General features: G+C 41.5%; 3 protein-coding genes across 4 annotated transcripts; 1 reads left to right on the forward strand and 2 right to left on the reverse strand.

Moving 5' to 3' along the window:
- Positions 1–14: 14 nt before the first annotated feature.
- tex10 (testis expressed 10) lies at positions 15–9,360 on the reverse strand. The gene is made up of 15 exons (XM_061050563.1): positions 9,178–9,360; positions 8,851–9,038; positions 8,409–8,735; positions 8,101–8,316; positions 7,710–7,962; positions 7,510–7,622; positions 7,007–7,254; positions 6,732–6,867; positions 5,973–6,142; positions 4,129–4,306; positions 3,076–3,295; positions 1,174–1,254; positions 878–1,062; positions 554–764; positions 15–453 (listed from the first exon to the last, which is right to left on the reverse strand). Exons 1-15 carry the CDS (start codon positions 9,358–9,360, stop codon positions 331–333), a joined length of 2,832 nt encoding a protein of 943 aa, XP_060906546.1. The 3' UTR covers positions 15–330.
- A 903-nt stretch (positions 9,361–10,263) lies between these two features.
- On the forward strand, positions 10,264–16,211 carry si:ch211-197h24.6 (uncharacterized). 2 transcript variants are annotated; one of them, XM_061050566.1, is made up of 12 exons: positions 10,264–10,334; positions 10,609–10,699; positions 11,822–11,852; positions 12,769–12,846; positions 12,938–13,077; positions 13,176–13,301; positions 14,566–14,611; positions 14,703–14,771; positions 14,885–15,261; positions 15,376–15,480; positions 15,586–15,682; positions 15,892–16,211. In XM_061050566.1, exons 2-12 carry the CDS (start codon positions 10,625–10,627, stop codon positions 15,933–15,935), a joined length of 1,188 nt encoding a protein of 395 aa, XP_060906549.1. In that variant the 5' UTR covers positions 10,264–10,334; positions 10,609–10,624; the 3' UTR covers positions 15,936–16,211. The 2 variants fall into 2 exon arrangements, with proteins under 2 accessions (XP_060906549.1, XP_060906550.1); XM_061050567.1 differs by lacking the exon at positions 11,822–11,852 and having other exon boundaries at positions 10,286–10,334.
- Positions 16,212–16,402: 191 nt separating this feature from the next.
- rbm12ba (RNA binding motif protein 12Ba) lies at positions 16,403–18,695 on the reverse strand. Its single transcript, XM_061050564.1, has 2 exons — positions 18,511–18,695; positions 16,403–18,306 (listed from the first exon to the last, which is right to left on the reverse strand). Exon 2 carries the CDS (start codon positions 18,280–18,282, stop codon positions 16,597–16,599), a length of 1,686 nt encoding a protein of 561 aa, XP_060906547.1. The 5' UTR covers positions 18,283–18,306; positions 18,511–18,695; the 3' UTR covers positions 16,403–16,596.
- Between the last annotated feature and the right edge of the window lie 1,886 nt (positions 18,696–20,581).

Consider the following 20,581-nt stretch of genomic DNA (forward strand, 5'->3'; position numbering starts at 1 on the left):
TTGCTTCTTTTTCTTTTCAGTTTGACTTTTTTTAAACAAACGGCAGCCACGTGCCTTCAAAAAACACAGGACAACAATCCAAAACAACCATTTTCAGAGGAGGCAGAATGAGAACAAATAGTTATTAGGCTAACAAGAAGCAATAAAGAGGCAGTTTATGACAGAAAATAAGCTATAAAAACAAGAATGTGAAGTATTCTTATTCACTCAAAAAAAACCCTGCATTGTTCTTTCTGTGTAAAAGTTTAGATGTTAGGAATCAACACCACTGAGTTGTATTGTGTTCTGTTTATCAAGGTAACTAAGATGTTTGTGAGGGTAAACTGACGTTTAGTACATGTCTCGAAGGCCCAGGTTACCACGGCGAGCAGAAGAGCCGTGAGTCACAGTGACACTGTAACTGTAGAGTAAGTCTGTCAGCCACTGCTCCCTGGTCGACGCTCTTGAATACCTCTGAAACACACACACACAAGCACAGAGAAAGAAGTTCATACCTTTTTATATTCCACTTTTAAATCCATCCCTGTAAATTTCAGCCTGGAGTTGTGCTTACTGTGAGCCGTTGTATGATCTCTTGAAGCAGACTGGCATTGGCGAGTAGCTGGTTTATGATCGGCGTATGCTGCAGCAGCATGGCCAGGATCTGTCCCAGCTGTGGAAGCTCATCCTCGCTCAGATCTCCAACTCGCAGCAACTGCAGAACCATTCGCAGAAGGCGAGGAACGGTGCTCAGTGCTGACACACAAGCGCCCCATATGGCTTCCCTGCACATGTAACATACAATACAATCACCGCACCAGAACAATTAAAGTCAACATTTCCTATAAACAGGAGATCGTTTTCAAACAGAAAGCAGTAAATGGTTGGGTATCTCTACCTTTTGTGGTTAGTTTCAGCAGGTAACTCCTGCTGCAGGTTGATGAGTAGAGCCAGCAGGCTGAGGCAGCACTGAGACAAGAAGCGCAGCACGGGCTCGATGGGCAGGACGGACAGGTCCATTAGTCTGGATACAGCTCTGAGCAGCCCGGCTGCCATACTGTCAGGCACAACACCTAACTTTGTCTGGGAGAAATTTTTTAAAAATCCGGATAAAGACAACATCAGATGAGTAAGAAAAGCGTTTTGAGGAGTTAAACAGAATATGATTGGGAATTGTTTTCTGCAATTTCTTACCAGGTATTTGCAAATGCCATTTTGCAAGATGTCAAAGCATTGAGATTTTGAACCCAGTGTTTCCAGACTGTGGCAGACTTCCTATCGATGAAGCAGTTACATCATCAAACATTAATGTTATATCACACGTGCTTTTTCATCAGAATTATTTCATAATAAATTCAGTTAAATCTTATGAATACAGTTTAACAAAAATGTGTTGAATGTAGATGGTTTGTGCCTTCATTTGGGAAATGTGTTTTTTTTCTGTATCATTTATTTCCCCCACAATTTGTGGTTCAAATAATTCACAATTAATGCAAACATTGAATGATCATTGGCATTTCTCGCACAATTCTGCTCACAATTTTCAAATACTGTCATGAAGTCACACATTGATCTCCCACTTAGACGAAGCAGTAAATAATAAAAGAAAATGAGCAGTGGCAAGATGAAGTGATGAATGAAGAACAACATGAGGAATACCTTCTGTCTCAAAAAGCTTTAACCTCTATTTTTCAGAAATCCACATTATCACAGTAAATAATCACAAGAAAGCAAACAGTATTTCTACAATCTGGAAAAAGTGAGGTCTCCACTCATTCTGCTTGTACCAAATCTAAGCCTTACTAAAGAGCATCTAAACTCTACTCTCACTGTGATGGAGAAGAGAAGCCCAAGAAGCTCCAAGAAACTTTTTAAAACGGGAAAATAAGACTCAGCTTTTCCTAATTACCTTCACATCCAAATCAAATTTCTCATTAGCTTTTATCAATTTGATTTGTAGCGTGTGTGCTGAAGTGCAGGAGTGAAAGCAGCTAGCCAGTGTGTGTCTGAACACTGCACCTGTTGGCATTCTCCCCGTCATTAAAAACAATCCTGTCTCATTAGTAGAAACAGAGTTGACACAGGCCGTCCCTTAATGCCTCCCCCTCCCTCCCCTTTCACCACCACATGTCCCCTCCCTCCTCCTTCCCGCCACTCGCATGTGATTGACTCAGACAGGGAGATGAGCGAGGTGGGATCTGACTGCTTAATTGAGGGGCTGAATTTCTGATTATAAGCCCCCTCCCCACCAATGGTATTTGTAATTTCCCCTAATGTTTTTATTTTGGTAAGAATGATATGTATTTCAGCATATCTTGTCTGTGAAAGTAAGTAGAAATAAAATTCTGACCGTGCTTAGCAACTGTCATTAATGTAACTTTGGAGAATTGGCTGCTGACCTGAAACCATTCGCTGACTTGACATAGGTCAGGTCATTCTGAATAACCAATGAAACAGATGTTGTCCAGTGTACAGATGAATGTTAGTACATGGAAGATTAATATCTACATGACTCCTCACTGATCATTGTGCAGGGGGGAGAATCTGCAGATTTGCCACAGCTTTATTACCTGTAATAAAATCTATCAGATCCACAACTTCCTGCCTTTTTCGTCTTTTCATTTTTTAATGTGCTCTTTGAAATCCACCACTTGTTCACGCACTCACACACTTGCCCCAGGGCATAGTTACGTTAACGCAACTGTAATTTCTGTGCAGAAATGTCACACTCCCATCATGCCGTGGGCTCTCATTAGCATTTTGTGCATATCCACTATGCCCGATAACCACGCATCTCCAACCTGCGTTACGCGATAAAGGTTCCCCTCTCAGCCGGAGTGCAATGATAAAGCTTCCACCCTCTGAGCTCTATATAAGAGACAGAGAGGGACCGGGGGGACTGAAAGACCACTGCTGTGTCCAGAATATCAACACTTTTCAATTTCCAAACATTGTCTTTTCAGCTGCTCTCTTCAACACCCACCGTCATTTTTTTCATGTTTCATCAAAGTTTTCTAATCGTTAGTGACTTTGGTAGAAGCTAAAATGCAGAGGTTTGGGGGTAGTTGTAGGTAAGATGGTGAGCAGTGAACGAACCTCGACAACATCCCAGTGGTGTGTGAACTGCTCCAGCGGCGTGGGGTAGAGGCTGAGGGGTGAAAGAGGCGAAGGAGGCAGGTAATCGTCCTCGTCGTCCTGCAGGGATGCGAGCCTGTCGGACGAAAAGCCTGTGAGGGTGGAGAACAGGAAGCTGATGTAGTCCACATCCTGCAGAGCCACTTCCTGGCTCCCGACCAACCAGCAGCTCAGAGATGACCTGGAGAACATAACCACATTACACAATTACAGAAAACGTTATCTGGGTTTTCAAACTCAACCTTTTCTGAGTATTAAACGTCATCTTTTCAAAACGTTTGCGCATTTTGGAAAAAGCATTGAAATTAATTTTCATATGATGTTTTCCTGCGTATATATTCCTTTCTGCATCACTTTGAGCATTGTGATGCTGGGTTTTGTAACAGCATAACATTTAGGACACAGTTATTAAATATCTCTCTTTTGGCTTCAAGGGAGGATAGATATGTTACAGTAGGGAAATCTGAGTGAATATTATCAGTGCTTTTGAAGCCCAGCACGCACACCCGGACCCAACTGTCTTCTGAACTACTACTCTATTACGACACTGCATTCCAGATGCCCGAAAGAGCTCTTTGTATCACTCACACACACACACACACACACACTTCCATTCCAATGACCTCAGCACTCCCTCCGCTGAAAGTTTGTGTAACACTGCCCCACTGACACAGGCAGAAGGTCACACACAAACACAGTCACAGGGAAAGGATAGCTGTGACTTTGTAACAAACAATAAAAAATGTATTGTCATTAGTTAGTAGAATATCTAACATACAGGGCATCCACATCAGCACCTGTCAACAGGCAGATAAACCAACCCATACGTTTCAATTTCAGATGACAGTGTTACGTTTGAAAGTACAACACTGCCATCTGGTGGTGGCAGGGAAGAGCGCTTCTACTGTTGGATACCTGATAAGCTTAATTGTCTAAAAAAGTCAAATGCGTTCCTCTTCTGGAAACAAACTGAGTTCATGAGGCCTCAGCAGGTGAATCAGTTTTAAATCTCACCTAAAGTGGACAATACGAATGAGAGTGGCTGCGAGACTGGCAGAGATTCTTCCAGCGGTGCAGCAGCAGCTCAGGTTGGCCAGCAGGGACTGGGACATCTTGGGCAGGAAGTAGAGCAGCTGCACCATTTGTTGCTGGGACTCTGCTGGTAACAGAACCACAACTCCCTCCTGTGGATCTTTACACACAAAACACACAGAAAGATACCACACTTCATATGTAATTAATTAGAGACAGCTATGCACGGTGCCCTGTGGGCATATAACATGATGCTCTAAGACGAAAACAGAATCAATAGCAGGAACACTTCCCTAATATCTGACCAGTAAAAATGAAAGACAGGCAGACATAATGTGGCCCAGATAATGTGTGTGTGTGTGAGCACCGTGTTCTTTCTCTGACGCACATGCTGATGTCAGAAGACCTCAGACAAAAGGAGTCTTGTGATTGTAAATTGCTGGCTTTGCGGCACTTTCTATCCATATCTTCTACCCCCCTCCCCTTTTTCGCCTCTACTGCCCCTTTTTGTAACACACCAGCCTAACTATTTGAACCTCAACCTCTTGATGCAGTTCAGTTTTGTTAAGTTTACTGGTTAGAAGCAATGAGATCCATCATCTCCTGTGGAAACCATGGTGGATCTTTAGTCTTTTTATGAATATGTTTATTGAATGGCTTACAAACATCTAAACAGAAAGCTGGCTTTAAAGTGATCTCTCTTTAATCAAATGTTCCTAGACTTGGAACCTGAAACAGAGCAGAATTATATCCAAGTTAAAAAGTGCAAAAATTCCCAATACTTTCATGAAAGTCTTTGGGTTCAAAGTTTTACATTTCCCACCTCTTACCCCATAGTAATGAGTGCTGCCACATCAGGTATTTGCTAATTGCTATTTACAGATTCTACAAAAATATGAGATCTGTACACGGGTATGTCTGCAGAAAGAACTGTCTGTATGGAGAGAAAAAGCAATCCACACAATCAACAGTAATAACACCCTTTCATCTGCTGTATTCTGACAATGAGTTATCTTCCTCTATTAATGAAATATGTGCATAAACGTGCAGCTAACAATCCATAAAGAGCAAACATTTAAACTTGAGAAAAAGATGTGCTTGCTGCTGTGTTACAACATCCAATCAGCTTTTAAATTCCCTGACGACCTGAAATGCATCAGAAATGATCGATCTGACGTCCATTCAACTGAAGAGCATTTTAAAAGTTGTTTTGTTCTCCTCCTGAGGACAGATCTGACAAAGCTTGCATTGTTTCAGTGTTACAAATCTGCATCACAATGTCATTTTGAAAAGCTGAAGACCCATTATTGGCAAGTAAATCCCAAGGAAATCTGTACATTTTTCAGGCTCATATCCCCGAAGGCAGCCAGAGGATAGCCTCTGTGTGACTATTAATATCTACTAATGAACTGAGACTCAAGAGAAACAAATGTACCTGTGTTACTCCGGGAGATGTAATGGGCCAAGATATGACAATATTTATGTTTCAGACGTAAACGCCACATGGAAGAGGAAGTCTTGGCTGAAAGTTGTCAAACACTTACTGCTGTCTAGACGGAAAATTACCAAGACATAGTCACCTGTTCCCAGAGGCATAAACTGTAGTCAGAAAAAATGTATGTGGATTCAGATATTAGGTATTTGCCAGTTCATGCATAGCACCTGATTGGTCATTGCTGACTGGGGTTGGGAAATACAAATTTAAACAAAAGTATGTATATCTTAAGATGAATAATAAATGTGATTTCACAAGAAATCAAGATCGTCCAACCTCTATGATCATTGTCCCTTGCCTTTGTTTTTGCTTTCCAATTTATTGTGCATACCGTAGAGCCTGCAGGCGTTTGTCTGCAGACTGTTGAGCAGATCTTTATTTCCTCGGGAAGCGGCAGCCTGGATGGACAGGATAAGTCGTGCCGAGAGGGCAGGGTTACGATGGCCCAGCTGGGACAATTGCACAGGAAGAGATGCCAACCAACAACACAGCACCTTACTCCTTCAAAGAGAAACAAGGAGGGGTGGAATACAGCCAGAGTTACATTAAAAGAAAACACGTAAGTTCAGAGGAAGGTTATAACGTAAGAGTTTCATTAGGACTTCAATAGACTCATTGTGTGCGTGTGAATGTGTGGATCTGTATTTGTAACATCCTATAGGCCTAGAACATAGATTACGGCGATTAGAACACTAAGCTTCTATTTGTTTTCCCTCCACTCTATTTACAAACACAAAATAAAGACAAGAAATACGTTTCAGGGAGGGGTTCATGGAAAAATCAGACTGTACTGTGCAGTCTTAATAAAAGGATGTCTTGTACAGTACAAGTCTTCTAGCTTTTGCACAGACGATGCCAAAACAGATTTATGAAGCTGTTTTTTTTCTGACAATTTGCAGAAAACCATGACGTCTCAGCAGCTTTGGAAGTAACATATATCTCATATTGTGGAGCCAACTGGCAGATAAAGTCAAATACAAAATGGTACAACAACAATAAGATGCTTCAGCTGTAATTATGTTCAGTTCAAGAATTGTAAATCTCTAGTTTGAAGATCTCACATGTTGAAGAAAAAGCAACATGATGGTACCTGGCTATGTGCGTGTGTCCTTGCTCCTGCAGGTAGAGCTTGCTGTAGAAGGACAGCAGCAGAGATCGTGTCTGTAGAGTCAGGTTCCTCTGCTTGTAGTACACATACACAGCTGCTAACAGCTCCTCTGTCACTGCTGTATAAATACAAACACACATACACGCAGGAATGGTTAAATGACTCAAAATTGATTGTCAAAGAACAATAAAATGGATACCCAACTCTGGGTGCGTTACGTGGCACACAGCCTTTTAAACAAAACTGCACATGCTTACTTTTGCTCCTCTGTGTGAGCACCATCTTCCACACAGTACCCAGCAGCATGTGGAGCTGCCTGTAGCTCAGTTTCACTCCGCTGCTTAGAGTGTCTCGGACAAACATCCTAAGAGGTGTCAGCCAGTCTCCGTCTGTCTCTCGGCCGACCCCTTGCCTCTGACTCAGGGACACCATGACCTGGCAAAGTGTGATGTTTAGGGCCAGGGGCTCCACTGTCAATCCTGGGACTGCTGCAGTCTGCTTACTCCTACAGTAAGGGCAGCAGAATTATAGCATCATCGCTAGTTCTATGAGTATTCAAAGCAGACGAAAAGAAAACGGATCTCTGATAGATCATATTGTAATTTAAATGGTTGAGCAGGTTAGAGCGAAAAAGCAAAACCACAACCTCTAGATTACGATTAACACACCTGTCATGATCTAGATAACAGTGTTTAACTTAATATTAATAAAAGGAAGAAGAAGGACGCTTGTTTCACATACTAACAGTGATATTCCTCACCTTTTGAGATCAACCTTCTTTCTATGTTTGGGTGTGTCCCGAGTACCATAGGGGAAGTTTTTCATGAAGTGCTGCTTAAAATCTCCCAGGTATTCTTTATGAAACCACGCATCCTGTCAAAAGATGAAGAGTCTTTTTTTTTAGTTTACAATTTCTTGTTGAAATAAAACACTGACATATATTTGCACTTGTCACCTAACCAGTGTGTCTTGGTGCTCCTGCTGTGGCGCCAGTTTTCTCAGCAGCTGCAGAATCGACAGCACTTGGAACATTACTGACATCGCCTCAGGGGTGAGCAGGTGAGCGCCCTCACTGCTGTTTGAGGGGCAGTCACTGGTACTGGCTTCTACCCAAACCTCTAACAAAAGAGGCACCAGAGTGGCTGCAAAGCTCTGAACAGAATCAGCCGAGTCCAGGCCCTCGCCCGCTGCGGGTCCAGGGTCCACCTCCGGTCTAAGAAAATTAAGTAGAAATATTGAGTGAGATCATGTTCCGATTTCTGATTTCTCTTCTGATCTCTGAACATGATTTTGTTCACATTCATCTCCTATTTCTATTCCTCGGTCCTGACAGGACAATTCAGTATCCTACCTGAGTTTAAAGGTGGACCGTTGAGTTGGTTTGGCCCCAGAATGCTCATACACCCTAACTCCAACCTTGCTGTTGTAGCTGAGCTCTTCCCAGTTGAGATAGAGAGGTGTGAGCTTATCCTCTCCCCTGGAGCCAGACACTCCTTCAGTTTGAACAAATATATCACTCTCCTGGACTGGTCTTTCCTCAACAACAGCCTGCAGAAAGCGCCCAAGCCTTAAATACAGACAGAAACAAGACAAATGTTTAGCACCTAGTATAACAATTCAATAAAACGACTCAAAACCTGAATTGCACAGGGGTCAAACCTGGAAAGAACAGAGAGACGCCACTGCTGGCTTGTCACAGCCCTGCTCGGGTTAACGGACAATGACCACGTCCGTCCCTTTGCATCCGGGGTCTTTTTGGTACCATTGCTACTTTGTTTGTGTGAGATCAACTCCAGGAAGTTAGTGAGGAGTACTGCGGGCCTCGCTGCTAGGAGAGCAGGGTAGTGTTCCAGTAACACATCTAGGACCTTCATGGCATCCTCCTGGATGCTTGGCTCTATGTGGGTCATGGCACATGACAGGTGGGCACTGAGGAGGGGGAAAAACGGAGCCACTCGTTCTGCAGGCACAGACTGTGCAATGAACCTGGAAACACAGTTTGCACAAGTTCAAAGCTTAGCCCACGTTCAGTGAAAGAGCAATGGAAAAAGTGAATACTTACTGTGTGATAGTATATCTGTACCACTGAGACGAGGCCTACCTGAGCACACGGGTAGCTGCTACACGAACGTTGCCATCCTTGTCTGTGAAAACAGCTGCAACTTCAGAAAGCAAGCGAGACAGATGCTGGTCCAACAGAGACGGGTTGAGAGACAGCAACTCTTTCAAACCCACCAAGGCACCGTGTTTTATGTTGGCATTGTGATGGTGGAGCTGAGACAGGAGGTCCTAGTGTCGTAGGATGAGAGAGAGAGAGAGAGAGAGAGAGAGAGAGAGAGAGAGAGCAGACAAATGTCAGTAAACATAAAGTTGATCTGTAATGACAGCATGCAGGATAGTTGAACATCATGTAAAAGGGGAAGCTTACATTGATACCAAGCTGTCTGTGAGTGGTGGGACCAGAAGTATCTTTCTTCAGCTGTTCGGATAGATGAATTCCCTTGGTGCGGAAACTGGTGTTGGTTGCATTTACAGCTTTGGGCTTCGTTTTTCCCACCTTTAACTTCACCTTCTGGAAGTCATCCTGCCTCTTCTTCTTCTTAGACTTCATCACTGCAGGCTATTACTGGTGTCTATGTTGCCAGAGATGCAGGTAAAATCCCACAATTGAATTAACAGGACCCACCTTACCACCTTACAATATTTACAGTCTGTGGTTTTGAAACATCAATTTTAAAGCACTCAGGTTGAGACAATATTTAAGTTAATACCGACACAACAGGGCAGCTACACTTTACGTCCGCTAACATTGAGTTAGGAAGCGTGCAGCTCATTATTTAACATCATGCATGGTGGTTCATTTTACTTACAGAAGAAATCCCTCGGTACCGTAAGAGGTTCACAAAGTATCAAACACCCACCCGGTGTCTACAGCCCTCTAATAACATTTAGCACATGTAATAAGATAATATTCTGCCTTCATAAATCTCGTGCTTGTGCATTGGGTCTGATTGGGTCCTTCATCTACTTGTTTACAAAGTTTTATGTTCCGACGTCCACCGCAGCGGAGCTCACACTAAAACAAATCTCTGGTTGTGGTGTTTTTAGATGCTGTTACAACGTTTTTGCACCTTTGTCTGATTAATGCAAGTAATGTAATACATTTTGATTTAATTTAATCTCTCTCTATATATATATACACACACACACATCGATGGAATTTAATACCCTATTCAATTCAGAACCAGTAGGGATTTACGGCATACCCTGGTGTACAAAACAAACGCACTGCATAGTTGTCCGTCCAATAGCCTGCCTATATTAATTTATTTTTGTCTAAAGGCAGACTATTTACGGTTAAATGTGTTGTTTAACGTTGTTTTATTGTGGGAGTTGATGTTGGGAAGGCGTGTGGATCTTAACTTAAATGTAAATAACATTTTATTTGTTTTTTTTAACAGGCAAACTTACAGCTCACCATGCTCCCAATGAGGCTCTTGTGTGTGTTTTATCGTTTCAGCGAGTCTGTCGTCTTTGCTCCGGCTCGGAAGAATTCACAGTCTGCACTGAGTTACCTTGATTTCGGTAGTCAATACTATTTCATGTTTAGATATTTACGAAGAATATACGTTTGGTATTTTAAAAATGCGCCACAGTTCTTGTAGTTTTATCACAGTTCTTGTAGTTTTATGAAACACTGGTCAAACGTGACTTGTGGCTTCGCTAGGCCTAGCATAACACAACACAACACAAGTCAAACCTGCTGGGTCGAGCTTTATCGTAGCTTTTTCATTTAGGAAGACTTTTTTTTGTCCTAACATTAATGTTTTAAAATACGTTTTACTTCTTTGTCCAATAGTTTCTAAACAGAGGAAATGGAGGCTCAAGCTTCACTCAACAACCCTATGCTAAAAAATGGGCCGCAGCAAAACCACAGGAGGAATAACAGGGTAAGTATCGCAGTGATATTATGCGTTTACTCCACCAAATACACTTTAAAAAATCACATTTTTGAGGGAACTTTCATCTGCTTTTGACATTTTACCTGAAATGATCTTGTGCTCTGACTGGTGTGGTGCCAGGCTGCAGGAGTCCTGTGCAGGCGGACTTGGGACCGCTTTGTGCTCTTTGTTCTGTTTGCATTCTGTTTTTTTTTTTTTTTTTTGCAGACGAAAATCACTGGTCTGGTCCACAGAGTTGTGGCCTGTTATCACTGTTGTGATTTAGAGGAATTTCCTCAAACAGTCAAGTTTGTCTTTCTTTGGTAGGCTGCTCAGTTTTTACTTCTGAGTGTTGTCACATACTCGTACAGCTATTCAGAAATAAGAAAACAACATTGTAATCAATGAAACACTCGATGTACCCATTTGAATTTATCTTGTGCTTGGCTCTTCTGCATCCTGGTCTGTCGACAACACTCTTCAATAAAGGGGATGTTTGGGACCATGTGGTCGCCACCCCGCCTCACGTCCTAAATAAAGCAGAAACTACTTCATTATTATTTTTCAGTCCACACTCCATCACTCCTCTTTTCTCTTCTTGAGAAGAGGGGGTGAGTGTTAACTCTTTTATGTTTGTTTTATGTCAACCTCAGATTCAGGCCTCCCAGAAAAGCCATTCTGGATGAAAGGCCACACACAGTGGTAGATGAGCAAAAACATTTTCCAAACCTTGTTTTGATTTTTTACTTTAAAAAATGACTGAGGGCTTGACCCCAGTCTCTTATTGTGTTGCCACTGTAGACATTTTTGCATATTGAACTTTGTATTTCAGCCTTAATTCTGATATTAAATATTGCCATCTTATTAAACAGCTTTACTGTTGTACATTCTCATATGATGAGAATGTAGATCATTAACCAGACTACATGATAAAGACTCAATGTAGACACTTGTCTCTGTGACTGCCGCTGCTTGATGCAGGGGTCATGGAGTACAAGGAAATGATTGGCTCTATGGCATACATAGGGTGGCGGACATGAACGAGGAGTTCAGTCCTCTGCTAAGTGTCATCCTGTCACTAATGCCTCTGTGTCTCTCTCCTTCATGTGGGTTTATTCCCTCCATTGACAGAGAAAGCAGCCGCAGCATTCTGCTGAGATAGGTAAGTGATTATTACACAGTGCCACACTGCCACTGCTGAGAGGTGAAGCGTTCTCTGCTTCATGTCATGGGGTGGTGGCATATTCACCACTCTTACGGACTCTCACTCAGAGATGGGGCAGTTGCACTTCGCAATATGTACATCATGATTTCAAAAGAATGACTTACACTGAACAATTAGAAAAAAGCCAACCCATTCTCCTTAGATGTTGTTCGTTGAAGTTGAGCATCATTGGCTCCATAAGATCCCCCAGACACCGACACATGGTCTTGAAAATGTTTGACATACAACTGTGGGTTTGTGACAGTTGCTGTTCAGATATCGATGCACTTTCGTGCTTTGATGGTTGTATGAACCTTTTTTTCCCCAGAATACTGCTGAATACAGCATTCTTTTTACATGTATTCTTAGTACTATGCTGTTTTGAGATACTGTTTTACTTGATGTCTTAATCCGAGTTTAACTCTCGTATTGTAAATCATGCAGACGGTATCAAGCTTTTGCAGTTCATCTGCTTCATTATTGTGAAACAGAAGTTGTACTTCTGTAGTTGGGCAAAATTGGGAGCAATGCATCATGGAAGATGATATCCCTCAGCCCAATTCGGGTCTAAATGGGGGTTAGCAGAGAACTGTTGTTTTTGGTCTTCCCCTCGGCTTCAAAGGCACACATGAGGAGTTTGGGTATCTAATGGTTGTTCAGATAAATATAAAACGTATCAGCTTTCAGACACTAAAGGTACTCACCTCCTTATCCTCTTCTTCACTATGATCATTAAGATTATTGTTTTTCTCTTGTGAACTTAATTGTGGGTCACTGAACCAGTTTGTTGCAAATGAACCTTTTTCACAAGTTTGTCAGCTGTGGACCATTATACAACTTGTGCTTTCTGCTGACCAGTGTTATGTCTTCTCAGTATTTACCAAAGGCTCCATTATTCAGACTATGCCCAGTCTCAGCAAACTGTTGAAGGGGGTCCCAGAGTGCATCGTTGGTGAGCAGAAGTGCTATTTTCCTCACAAATCTGTTAGCTTCTTTTCTTCCTGTATTGAAATGCAAAACCAACTATTATTATGTGTCTACAGGTCTTCAATATGTCTGGGAGTACAGAAGCCCAAGCAAATCTGTCCCACCCCACTACCAGTGCAAACTCTGTGCTGTCTCCCGCTTGCAGCATGATATGGTTGCCCACGTGAAAGGCTGGAAACACAGCTTCAGATACTTGGTATTTTTTTTTTTTTTTTTTTAATCAAAAGTAAAACCCAGAAGAGTTCAAAGTAATTCTTAATATTTTATCATTATCATATCTCTCCTTGTGCACAGAAAAAGGTTCACCCTGAAAAGCTCACCTGTGAGGAAGAGGAGGCCGTCAAAGACCCCACTGTTAGGAAGACAATTAAAGAAGCTGCAGCAGAGGTAGAGCGTGTAGAAGGCAGGGGACAACTCAAGGTAAGTCTTGTTGGGATTCACTAGTGGCAAAAACATCTAAAAAATGTGGGATATTTTCTACCATTGCATTCTTCCTGTAATGCTCATGTTTGTGTTAAAGCTGGATGTTTTTTTAAAAAAAAACATGACACGATGGTGGGACTTTTTTTTTTTTTTTTTGATTTAATTTCAAATTTAAGCACTGCTATACCGTATATTACAATGTGACATAACATTAACTATTTAGTTATTGCATTATCATTGTGCGGTTATCCTGCCCTTTACATAAAAAGCTACCCATCAGGAATGTGATTAAAGGCATTGGAAATTGTATATATTAAAGTTAAATATGTTAAATAATCATGATCAGGAAGCCTGTTGTGTGGGGAGGACACCTAGGATGGCCGAGCACGGACTCAGTGAATTGTCACTTAGACCAGAACAATATCCAATAGGGACACAAACTGACTGAAGCAGGAAGCACAACAAACATAACCACGGCGACGACAGCAAAGCGTAAAGTTAGATGGATGTCATAAATTCAGGACCAACTTGTTGATTTGTGGCAACAACACGAGTGTTTATACAACGTGTCCTGTAAAACAAACCACAATCAAACTGACAACGACAGGAGTTTGAGCAAAATGTTTTGGATGTACCAGATCCAAAACATGTTTTTTAACTCTTAAGTCGTGTTTGACCACTCAAGTTTACATGTTTTGATAGTTGAGACTCTGGTTGTTGCTGAATGAATCGATTAGTGTGTGGTGTGCTGAGTTGGTCGTCTCACACATTAAAAGAACTGAACTGTTAATCTGTTATGTTTTGTTGTCATTTGTGGGGTCTCTCATATTTTGAAGATAGTTTAAGATTTAAAAAATCTTTTATTGTGTACCAGGCCTTAGTTCTTCTGGAGCGAGCCCTCACTGACACTATATCATTGCAGTTCATGAGAGAGCAGTGCTATTTAGGACTGTACGTAACTCAGACTTCTGTCACTCAGATCAGATTTTGCTGTTCAATGCCAGGCTTCTGCTGTTATCCCTTTTTTTCATTTTAGCAATAAATCAAACTTCTGTATCAGCTTACAAGATTTTTGTTTTTTTGCCACAAAGGCTGGCTGTTGATGGTATATTATAAAATAGCCAGTTGAGTCTCATCTCTGCCTTTTTATTGTATAAAACACTGCATAGTAACAGAAACTTAACATATACAAGTTGAAACATTGACATGAAAATGCTTATTTGATTTATTTTCGGCTCTTTTTTTTCTTCGTGTCTCTTAGGTAATTCTGAAAGAGCCCTGTGAAGTCATTGCTTTCAAAGGACTTCGTAAGTTGTTCTGCCACAAATGAGTTAAAGAATAAGTATTTCCTGCTGGTTGGTTACTTGAGTTGAGTTCATGTCCATTCCTCTCACTCAGGTTCTGCGACCCCTAAAGCTGTGCCTCCTCCAGCACCAGGAATGGGACTTAAGGGACCTCCACCCTTTGGTGAGTCTTTTTTAATTCTGAAGAAAAATCTGCACAGTCATGCACATGTATGTCATTATTCTATTGAATTTATTTATGTGCATTTTAAGGTAGTGAACATGTTTCCTTCTCAGGTCCCCGATTCTCTGACCAGCGGTTTCCTCCTCAGGGGGGTTTTCTCCCTGAATATCCAGTGGGAGACTATGGGGAGCCTGGCTTTGGAGGGTACTCGACCGGGAAAGATTTCCTTGACTCTGGTATGGATCGAGGACCTTTCTCAGATGGCATGGGTCTACACCCAGCTGGGGATGGTTTTGGACCAGGTGGAGATAGTTATAGAAGGGGTGGACTATTGGAGAGCCCAGGAAGACTGTATCCTGATGAGTACCGGGGCAGCCAAGGGGGGGGGGGCTTAATGGACAGACCAGTTGACAAACCAGTGGAGAGGACTGGCCTGCTGGGAGCAGCTCCAGATAGTAGCAACCTCTCCAATAAACTACTCACTTACCTGGTATGCATGTCTAATTTCTCATGAGGTTTCTCTGCAACTTAACAAAAATTTCATTGGCGTTTTGTTAAAATAATGCATATTTTCATAATGTACCACAAAAATATCTTTCTGTAGGATTCTTTCCGGATAGAGAATGAGAATGATGCACAGCTGGTGCTGAAGGTGACACAGAAACTAACAGACGTGCTGATGGAGTACAGACTGAGAAGTGTATCGTCGGTATGGTGCTCAATTGTACTGCATAAAGCATGTTCCAGCTGTCACATTTTAATTTAGAAGTACATCTGCTCTTCCCTAATTATGTCTTCTCCAATTCCTGTTCAGGGCTCCAGTCTGAACAGCTTTTCAATGAGCTCGACAAGTTTTTCTTCTACACCCTCAAGACTGCCAAGCAGCGACAGATACTCCAGTAGTCTCTCAGGTTAGTAAACACAAATCTCCTCATCAGCTTTCCAATTGATGTACCTCTGACTCGAGCATAGGAGTTCATGGTATTGAAAATGTTGACTGACAGATGCACAAAGTTTTTTTTTTTTGTCTCACATTTAAGATAACATGGAAGTCAGTGTTAGTTGAGCATCTTTCTCAATGCTGCCTTTTTGTTGATTATGTTATTTTCTGTGCCTGCAGGTCCAAACAGGTTCTCCGATGGTCCATCCAGGTTTTACAAATGACTCCAAGATGCAACACCTTCGTCTTCTTATCCATCTGTCCGAAGTGCGCCGCAGACAACACTGTCCATGAGATGAAAATTTGTGTACCTTTACTTGACTAAGGTTCTCTATCGCTAAGTAGTTTTTTTTTTTGTTTTTTTTTTTTTATGTTTTTGACCTCTTAAGAGGTTCTCATTTTGGCAAGTTTTATGAAAATGCTTTTTGCTTGTTTTCTGCATCTTTAACTGATCATAAGCAGTAGCTTACTGCAAGTGTATACTTTTATTAAAAGTATTTAAAAAAAACAACACGTTTTGTCATTTCTGTATAGTTCTTCCTTGCTGTGTAGTTGCTGTTGGTTAATTTCTGTTTTCATATTTCTACAGGAGTTCCCCCCCTCCCCTGTAGTTTCATCCTGGTCCATCGCTTCAGAGTCAAACACAGCCTCTTCATGTTGATGTTCTCTTGTGTTAATTAATAGGCCAATAAACAGTTCTAATACATTTATTTTAAAATGTATAAGATGTCCTCAGAGGGAAAGTGTAGAAATTTTACATAGATCATGATGGAAACAGTCACAAGCAGGAAATGTAACTCAGTAGATTACAGTTGAAAGATGAACTGTTCAGCAAACTTAAGAACTCCCAATCACTCCTTGATCACTGTGCAGGCATTTGATCGTTCACTTTAACATGTCTTGCCCTAAAATGTCTTTCATCTGCTTCCCATTTATGGGAGTGAGGAGCACTTCAGACCCCAAGAAGTCCCGTCTGTGGAGTCTTTGAGCAAGTGAAGCATGCTTTGGTGATTTAAATTGGACCACGGCCTCACCAATGCCCCTGCCGTCACTGTCCCGCAGCAAGAAGATATTCTCTTTGGCAAGTTTGTATTTGAAGAAAAGGCTTCTTATTTGACTTTCCTGCACGTCAGCTGGCATGTTTCTGACAAACAGGCACGTCTGGGCTGCTGGGTCTCGGTTCCAGCTTGGTGGTTCAACTGGATCAGAGAAGCCCGTTCGATTCATTTGTTTCTTTGTGCCCATCTTCGGAGTATGATTCTGACTCCTTGGATGGGTTTTAGTCATCATTTTCCTCATCATGAACCTTGTGATTGATGTCACCTCAATGGCAGCAGAGCCCACATGGCAACCATTAAGGTTTATTGCATAGTCATAATCTGCAGTGCATTTAAAAATGATAAAAGCTACGTCGGTTCTATTGCCTTCCTGGTCAAGAAAATGCAGTACATGTTTGTGTGGAATGGTCGGGCATCCAAATAATTCTTTTATTTCAGTCTTTGTCATCGTGGGGGGCAGATTACTGACCTTCACAATGTACTCTTTTGTTGGCCATGTCGCAGTTAAGTCATCACATTTTGGCTTTTTTGCTGATTTAGATGACAGCAGGCTGATAGGTCCCCTCTTCATCCACAGCACAGAGGGGGGTTTGCGTTTGTGGTTTGGAGTTTCTCTAAAAGGGCTTCGGTTAGGTTTCAATCTTGAACCATCATCCAGTGCATTTTCACATTCTTGCAGTGCACTAGTCCACATCTTCTCTGTCGCTCCACGAACCTCCACAGTGAAGTTGCCCAGCTGGTGTTGATTGAAGAGAAGTGCATCACTTGCGTCCTGCATGTTGGCGAACTTCACAAGGCAGCCATGACTAATTCCCAACTTCACGTTCACTATGACTTCCTGCACAGTCAACCCTCGGAAAAACTGACAGATGTCATCTTTTGTGGTTGAGGCTGGCAGACCAAAGAGCCTGACATAGCCTGGGTTTGAAACCACACTTTGCTCTTGTGTCTGTACCTCATCAGACACAGCTGTGGGGTCAGCCTTCGTTTCATTTTCTCCCTGATGCAATGACTGGAGACCTTGAAGAACAGAGCAAACTCCGAGGATAAAGGCAGCACCTGAATCAAGTGAGGGTGCATTTGAAGCTTGCTGATTTGTAGTAAGTGACTGTTTCCTGGGATCAAGTGGTCTTGTAGGTCGTAGATCTGCCTCTTTGGGGCTAGGAATCCTTCCATTCAAATGTGGTTCTGCACCCTTGGAACGCTTTGTTCCTTTGTCTGTGACCTGCGCGGGGGAGGGTTCCTTTTTCTTTAACAATGACTCAAGTTTGAGCTCCATTTCTGCCATGCTGCTTATATGCAGCCTCACCGGAGACCCCTTCAGAACATTTCCCGTTAACCGCATGGCGAGCTGGGCATCCCTTTCTGTGTTAAATGCAATGAACGCTTCTCTCAGACTTCCTCCAAGTATGTAAACTCCGCCGTCTGGAATGTGAAGGAACGCGAAGAATGAACGTATATCTTCAGTGCCGGCCTTCACGTCGAGGCCTTGCAATCGTAAGATTATGGCCATTTTGTACAACAGGACAGGAGGTTTCTGAAAATATAAAGAGAACAAAAAAGGTGAAAAACATACACAAGAAAGATGACAAAAACGTAAAGCCGAAGTAAGCATGATAATCAGAGCGCTAAAATCACGTGCGTCACAAACCAGTCTGAAAGGAAACTGCCAAGGTGGGAAATGGAAAAAAAGTATGTAAGTAAAGTTTTCTATCTTCTTGAAACGCGCTAAAATACTCACATCAACAACTGTACAGCATATATATTTGAAAAGAGGCTGTTTTTGAGAGCGTCGCCCTGATCCTTTCTCACGTTTATCATGGGTAGATGCTGGAAAAAGTAACTGAGGTCTGAAGCGACTCCTCGATCCGCCTCGGGTCTGATCAACAATCAGCGCGTCGGCTCAGCGGGGACTTTCCTCTGTCACTCCCGCTGCTCAAATACCTGCTTCAGTTCAGCAGGGAGCCGAGCTTTACCGCCCACTACTGGACCGGAGTGAGGACAGTACTCCTCATTCTGTAAACCCTAGAAGACATGATTCTACAACCAAAAAAAAGGGTATGAAGAGTTAAAAACGTACCTGAGTTTGGAACTGCTTAGGCTACAGGTTCAAAAGGTCGATGTCTTGATAAGACAAATCATTTAGCACTGGTTTCCCCTTCATTGCAGAATATGAAATCGTATTACCTAGCGGGTGAAAAGAGGAAGTTAACAGCTACAATATTTGCTTACATTTCCTGCCAAAAGTCCCTATGATGCACACAAACACACACACAACCACACTATGGAAAATAGCCGCCCACAAGAACCCAGCCGTTTCACAACCAACTCTTTTAAAAATGTTTCCTCAAAGATGTATCAAACACATTTAGACCTGTATCAGACCTGTATCTACCTTCATTTTGGTTTGAATTTACAACATTAGTGTAATTTAATCGATTTCTGTCAGTTCCCTCTGAAGCCGCCCACACTTTCCAAACGATTTATGACTGTGACCTGCTTTACTTGCTAAATGCAGTTACCATTAAATCACAAAAGTAAAGGCCAACACTTGGTAGATGTAGCCTACTGAATAAATGAACTCTGCTCATGTTGATTTATAATCATGTGCAGTTCATTTCTGTTGACAGCATAAGACAGGGGGTTCTTTTTTTTTTTCAGGAAAGTTGAGTTGCACAAAAAATGTCTGTTCATTTGATCATTGGCAACTCTTTGTCATTTCTTTTTTTAATAGCTTTATTCAAGAAGAATAATGTAATCAAACGAAACAGGAACACATGTAAATCAGGTAAAGGGCAGATTAGGCTAGATAATAAAACTGCATACAGTACAGGAAATTATAACTGACAAAGTGAATAGCCCGTAGCCTATATAAAAGTATAGCCTACATAAGAATACTTAAGAGAAATCATTATTTGAATAGTGGTCTCTGGGAAATAGGTTTTATAGAAATTCATAAATTTGTTATTTTTGTTGTTGTTGTTAATTAAAAGGAGTTATTTAAGTAGGGACTGTAGTTCTAGATGAAAATTTTTAAATTTAGGAAGTGATTCTGAGAATTTCTCTTTGTGGATGAACATTTTTGCATATAGTATAATGAAGTTACATATTCAAAAGCAATATTTCCTTTATTTTCATTGTAACAAATAACGTCTTTGAGGACAGTCAGCAGCCAGAAAAAAATGAGACTCTAGGTCTTCCAGAATCTTTTTGATGATTTACATTCAAAAAAAGGTGGGAGATTGTTTCTGTATGGTTTTTACAAAAAAGTGCAACACACATCAATATCTGTAAACTTGGCAATAAGGCAATTAATCAGGTATATTTTATGTTGAATTTTGAAGCCTCTAAACCCTTGTTTGTAATACAGAATCTGTAAGGTAAAAGCCAAGCCCTTCTCCAGTTAATGTGCTCCATTTTAGACCTCCAGAAAAACCTTCCTCTGGGAACCAATTTATTATTTCTTTGAAATGTCCGGCAAACATGCTTACTGTTGATTCGGAATCTCTTGGATGTATTGAAATTGATTACAACTAAGCTGCTAATATCTTTGTAAAACAGATTGACAATGTTGATAAAGTTAAAAACCAAATGCCTTGAGGGATTGCAGAAGAAATCTGTATAAAATAAGTCTTAGCCTATAGGCTATTACAATGTGTCTGTTTTTCATAAATCCTGTCTGAGTTTCAGCAATAACTGAGTCCAGACCTCATCAATCTGTTTGCATTAACTAAGATTAAACTAAGGCATTCATATTTGCCATCTCTCCATGATCTATGATATGATGTTTGAATAAGGACAGACACACCATC

This window comes from Labrus mixtus, chromosome 11 (genome assembly GCF_963584025.1).
Source record: "Labrus mixtus chromosome 11, fLabMix1.1, whole genome shotgun sequence".
Taxonomy (NCBI): domain Eukaryota; kingdom Metazoa; phylum Chordata; class Actinopteri; order Labriformes; family Labridae; genus Labrus; species Labrus mixtus.

Bases quoted from the DNA above. Each gene is read 5' to 3' on its own strand.
- tex10 (XM_061050563.1), bottom strand. From the start codon at position 9,360: ATGAAGTCTAAGAAGAAGAAGAGGCAGGATGACTTCCAGAAGGTGAAG. The intron at 7,255-7,509 runs GTGAGGAATATC...CCCTTACTGTAG, and splicing joins AAGAAGGTTGATCTCAAAAG to GAGTAAGCAGACTGCAGCAG. The intron at 4,307-5,972 runs GTATGCACAATA...TTGTGTGTAAAG, and splicing joins AAACGCCTGCAGGCTCTACG to ATCCACAGGAGGGAGTTGTG.
- rbm12ba (XM_061050564.1), bottom strand. From the start codon at position 18,282: ATGGCCATAATCTTACGATTGCAAGGCCTCGACGTGAAGGCCGGCACT.
- si:ch211-197h24.6 (XM_061050566.1), top strand. From the start codon at position 10,625: ATGGAGGCTCAAGCTTCACTCAACAACCCTATGCTAAAAAATGGGCCG. The intron at 11,853-12,768 runs GTAAGTGATTAT...ATGTCTTCTCAG, and splicing joins GCAGCATTCTGCTGAGATAG to TATTTACCAAAGGCTCCATT. The intron at 12,847-12,937 runs GTGAGCAGAAGT...ATGTGTCTACAG, and splicing joins GGTCCCAGAGTGCATCGTTG to GTCTTCAATATGTCTGGGAG.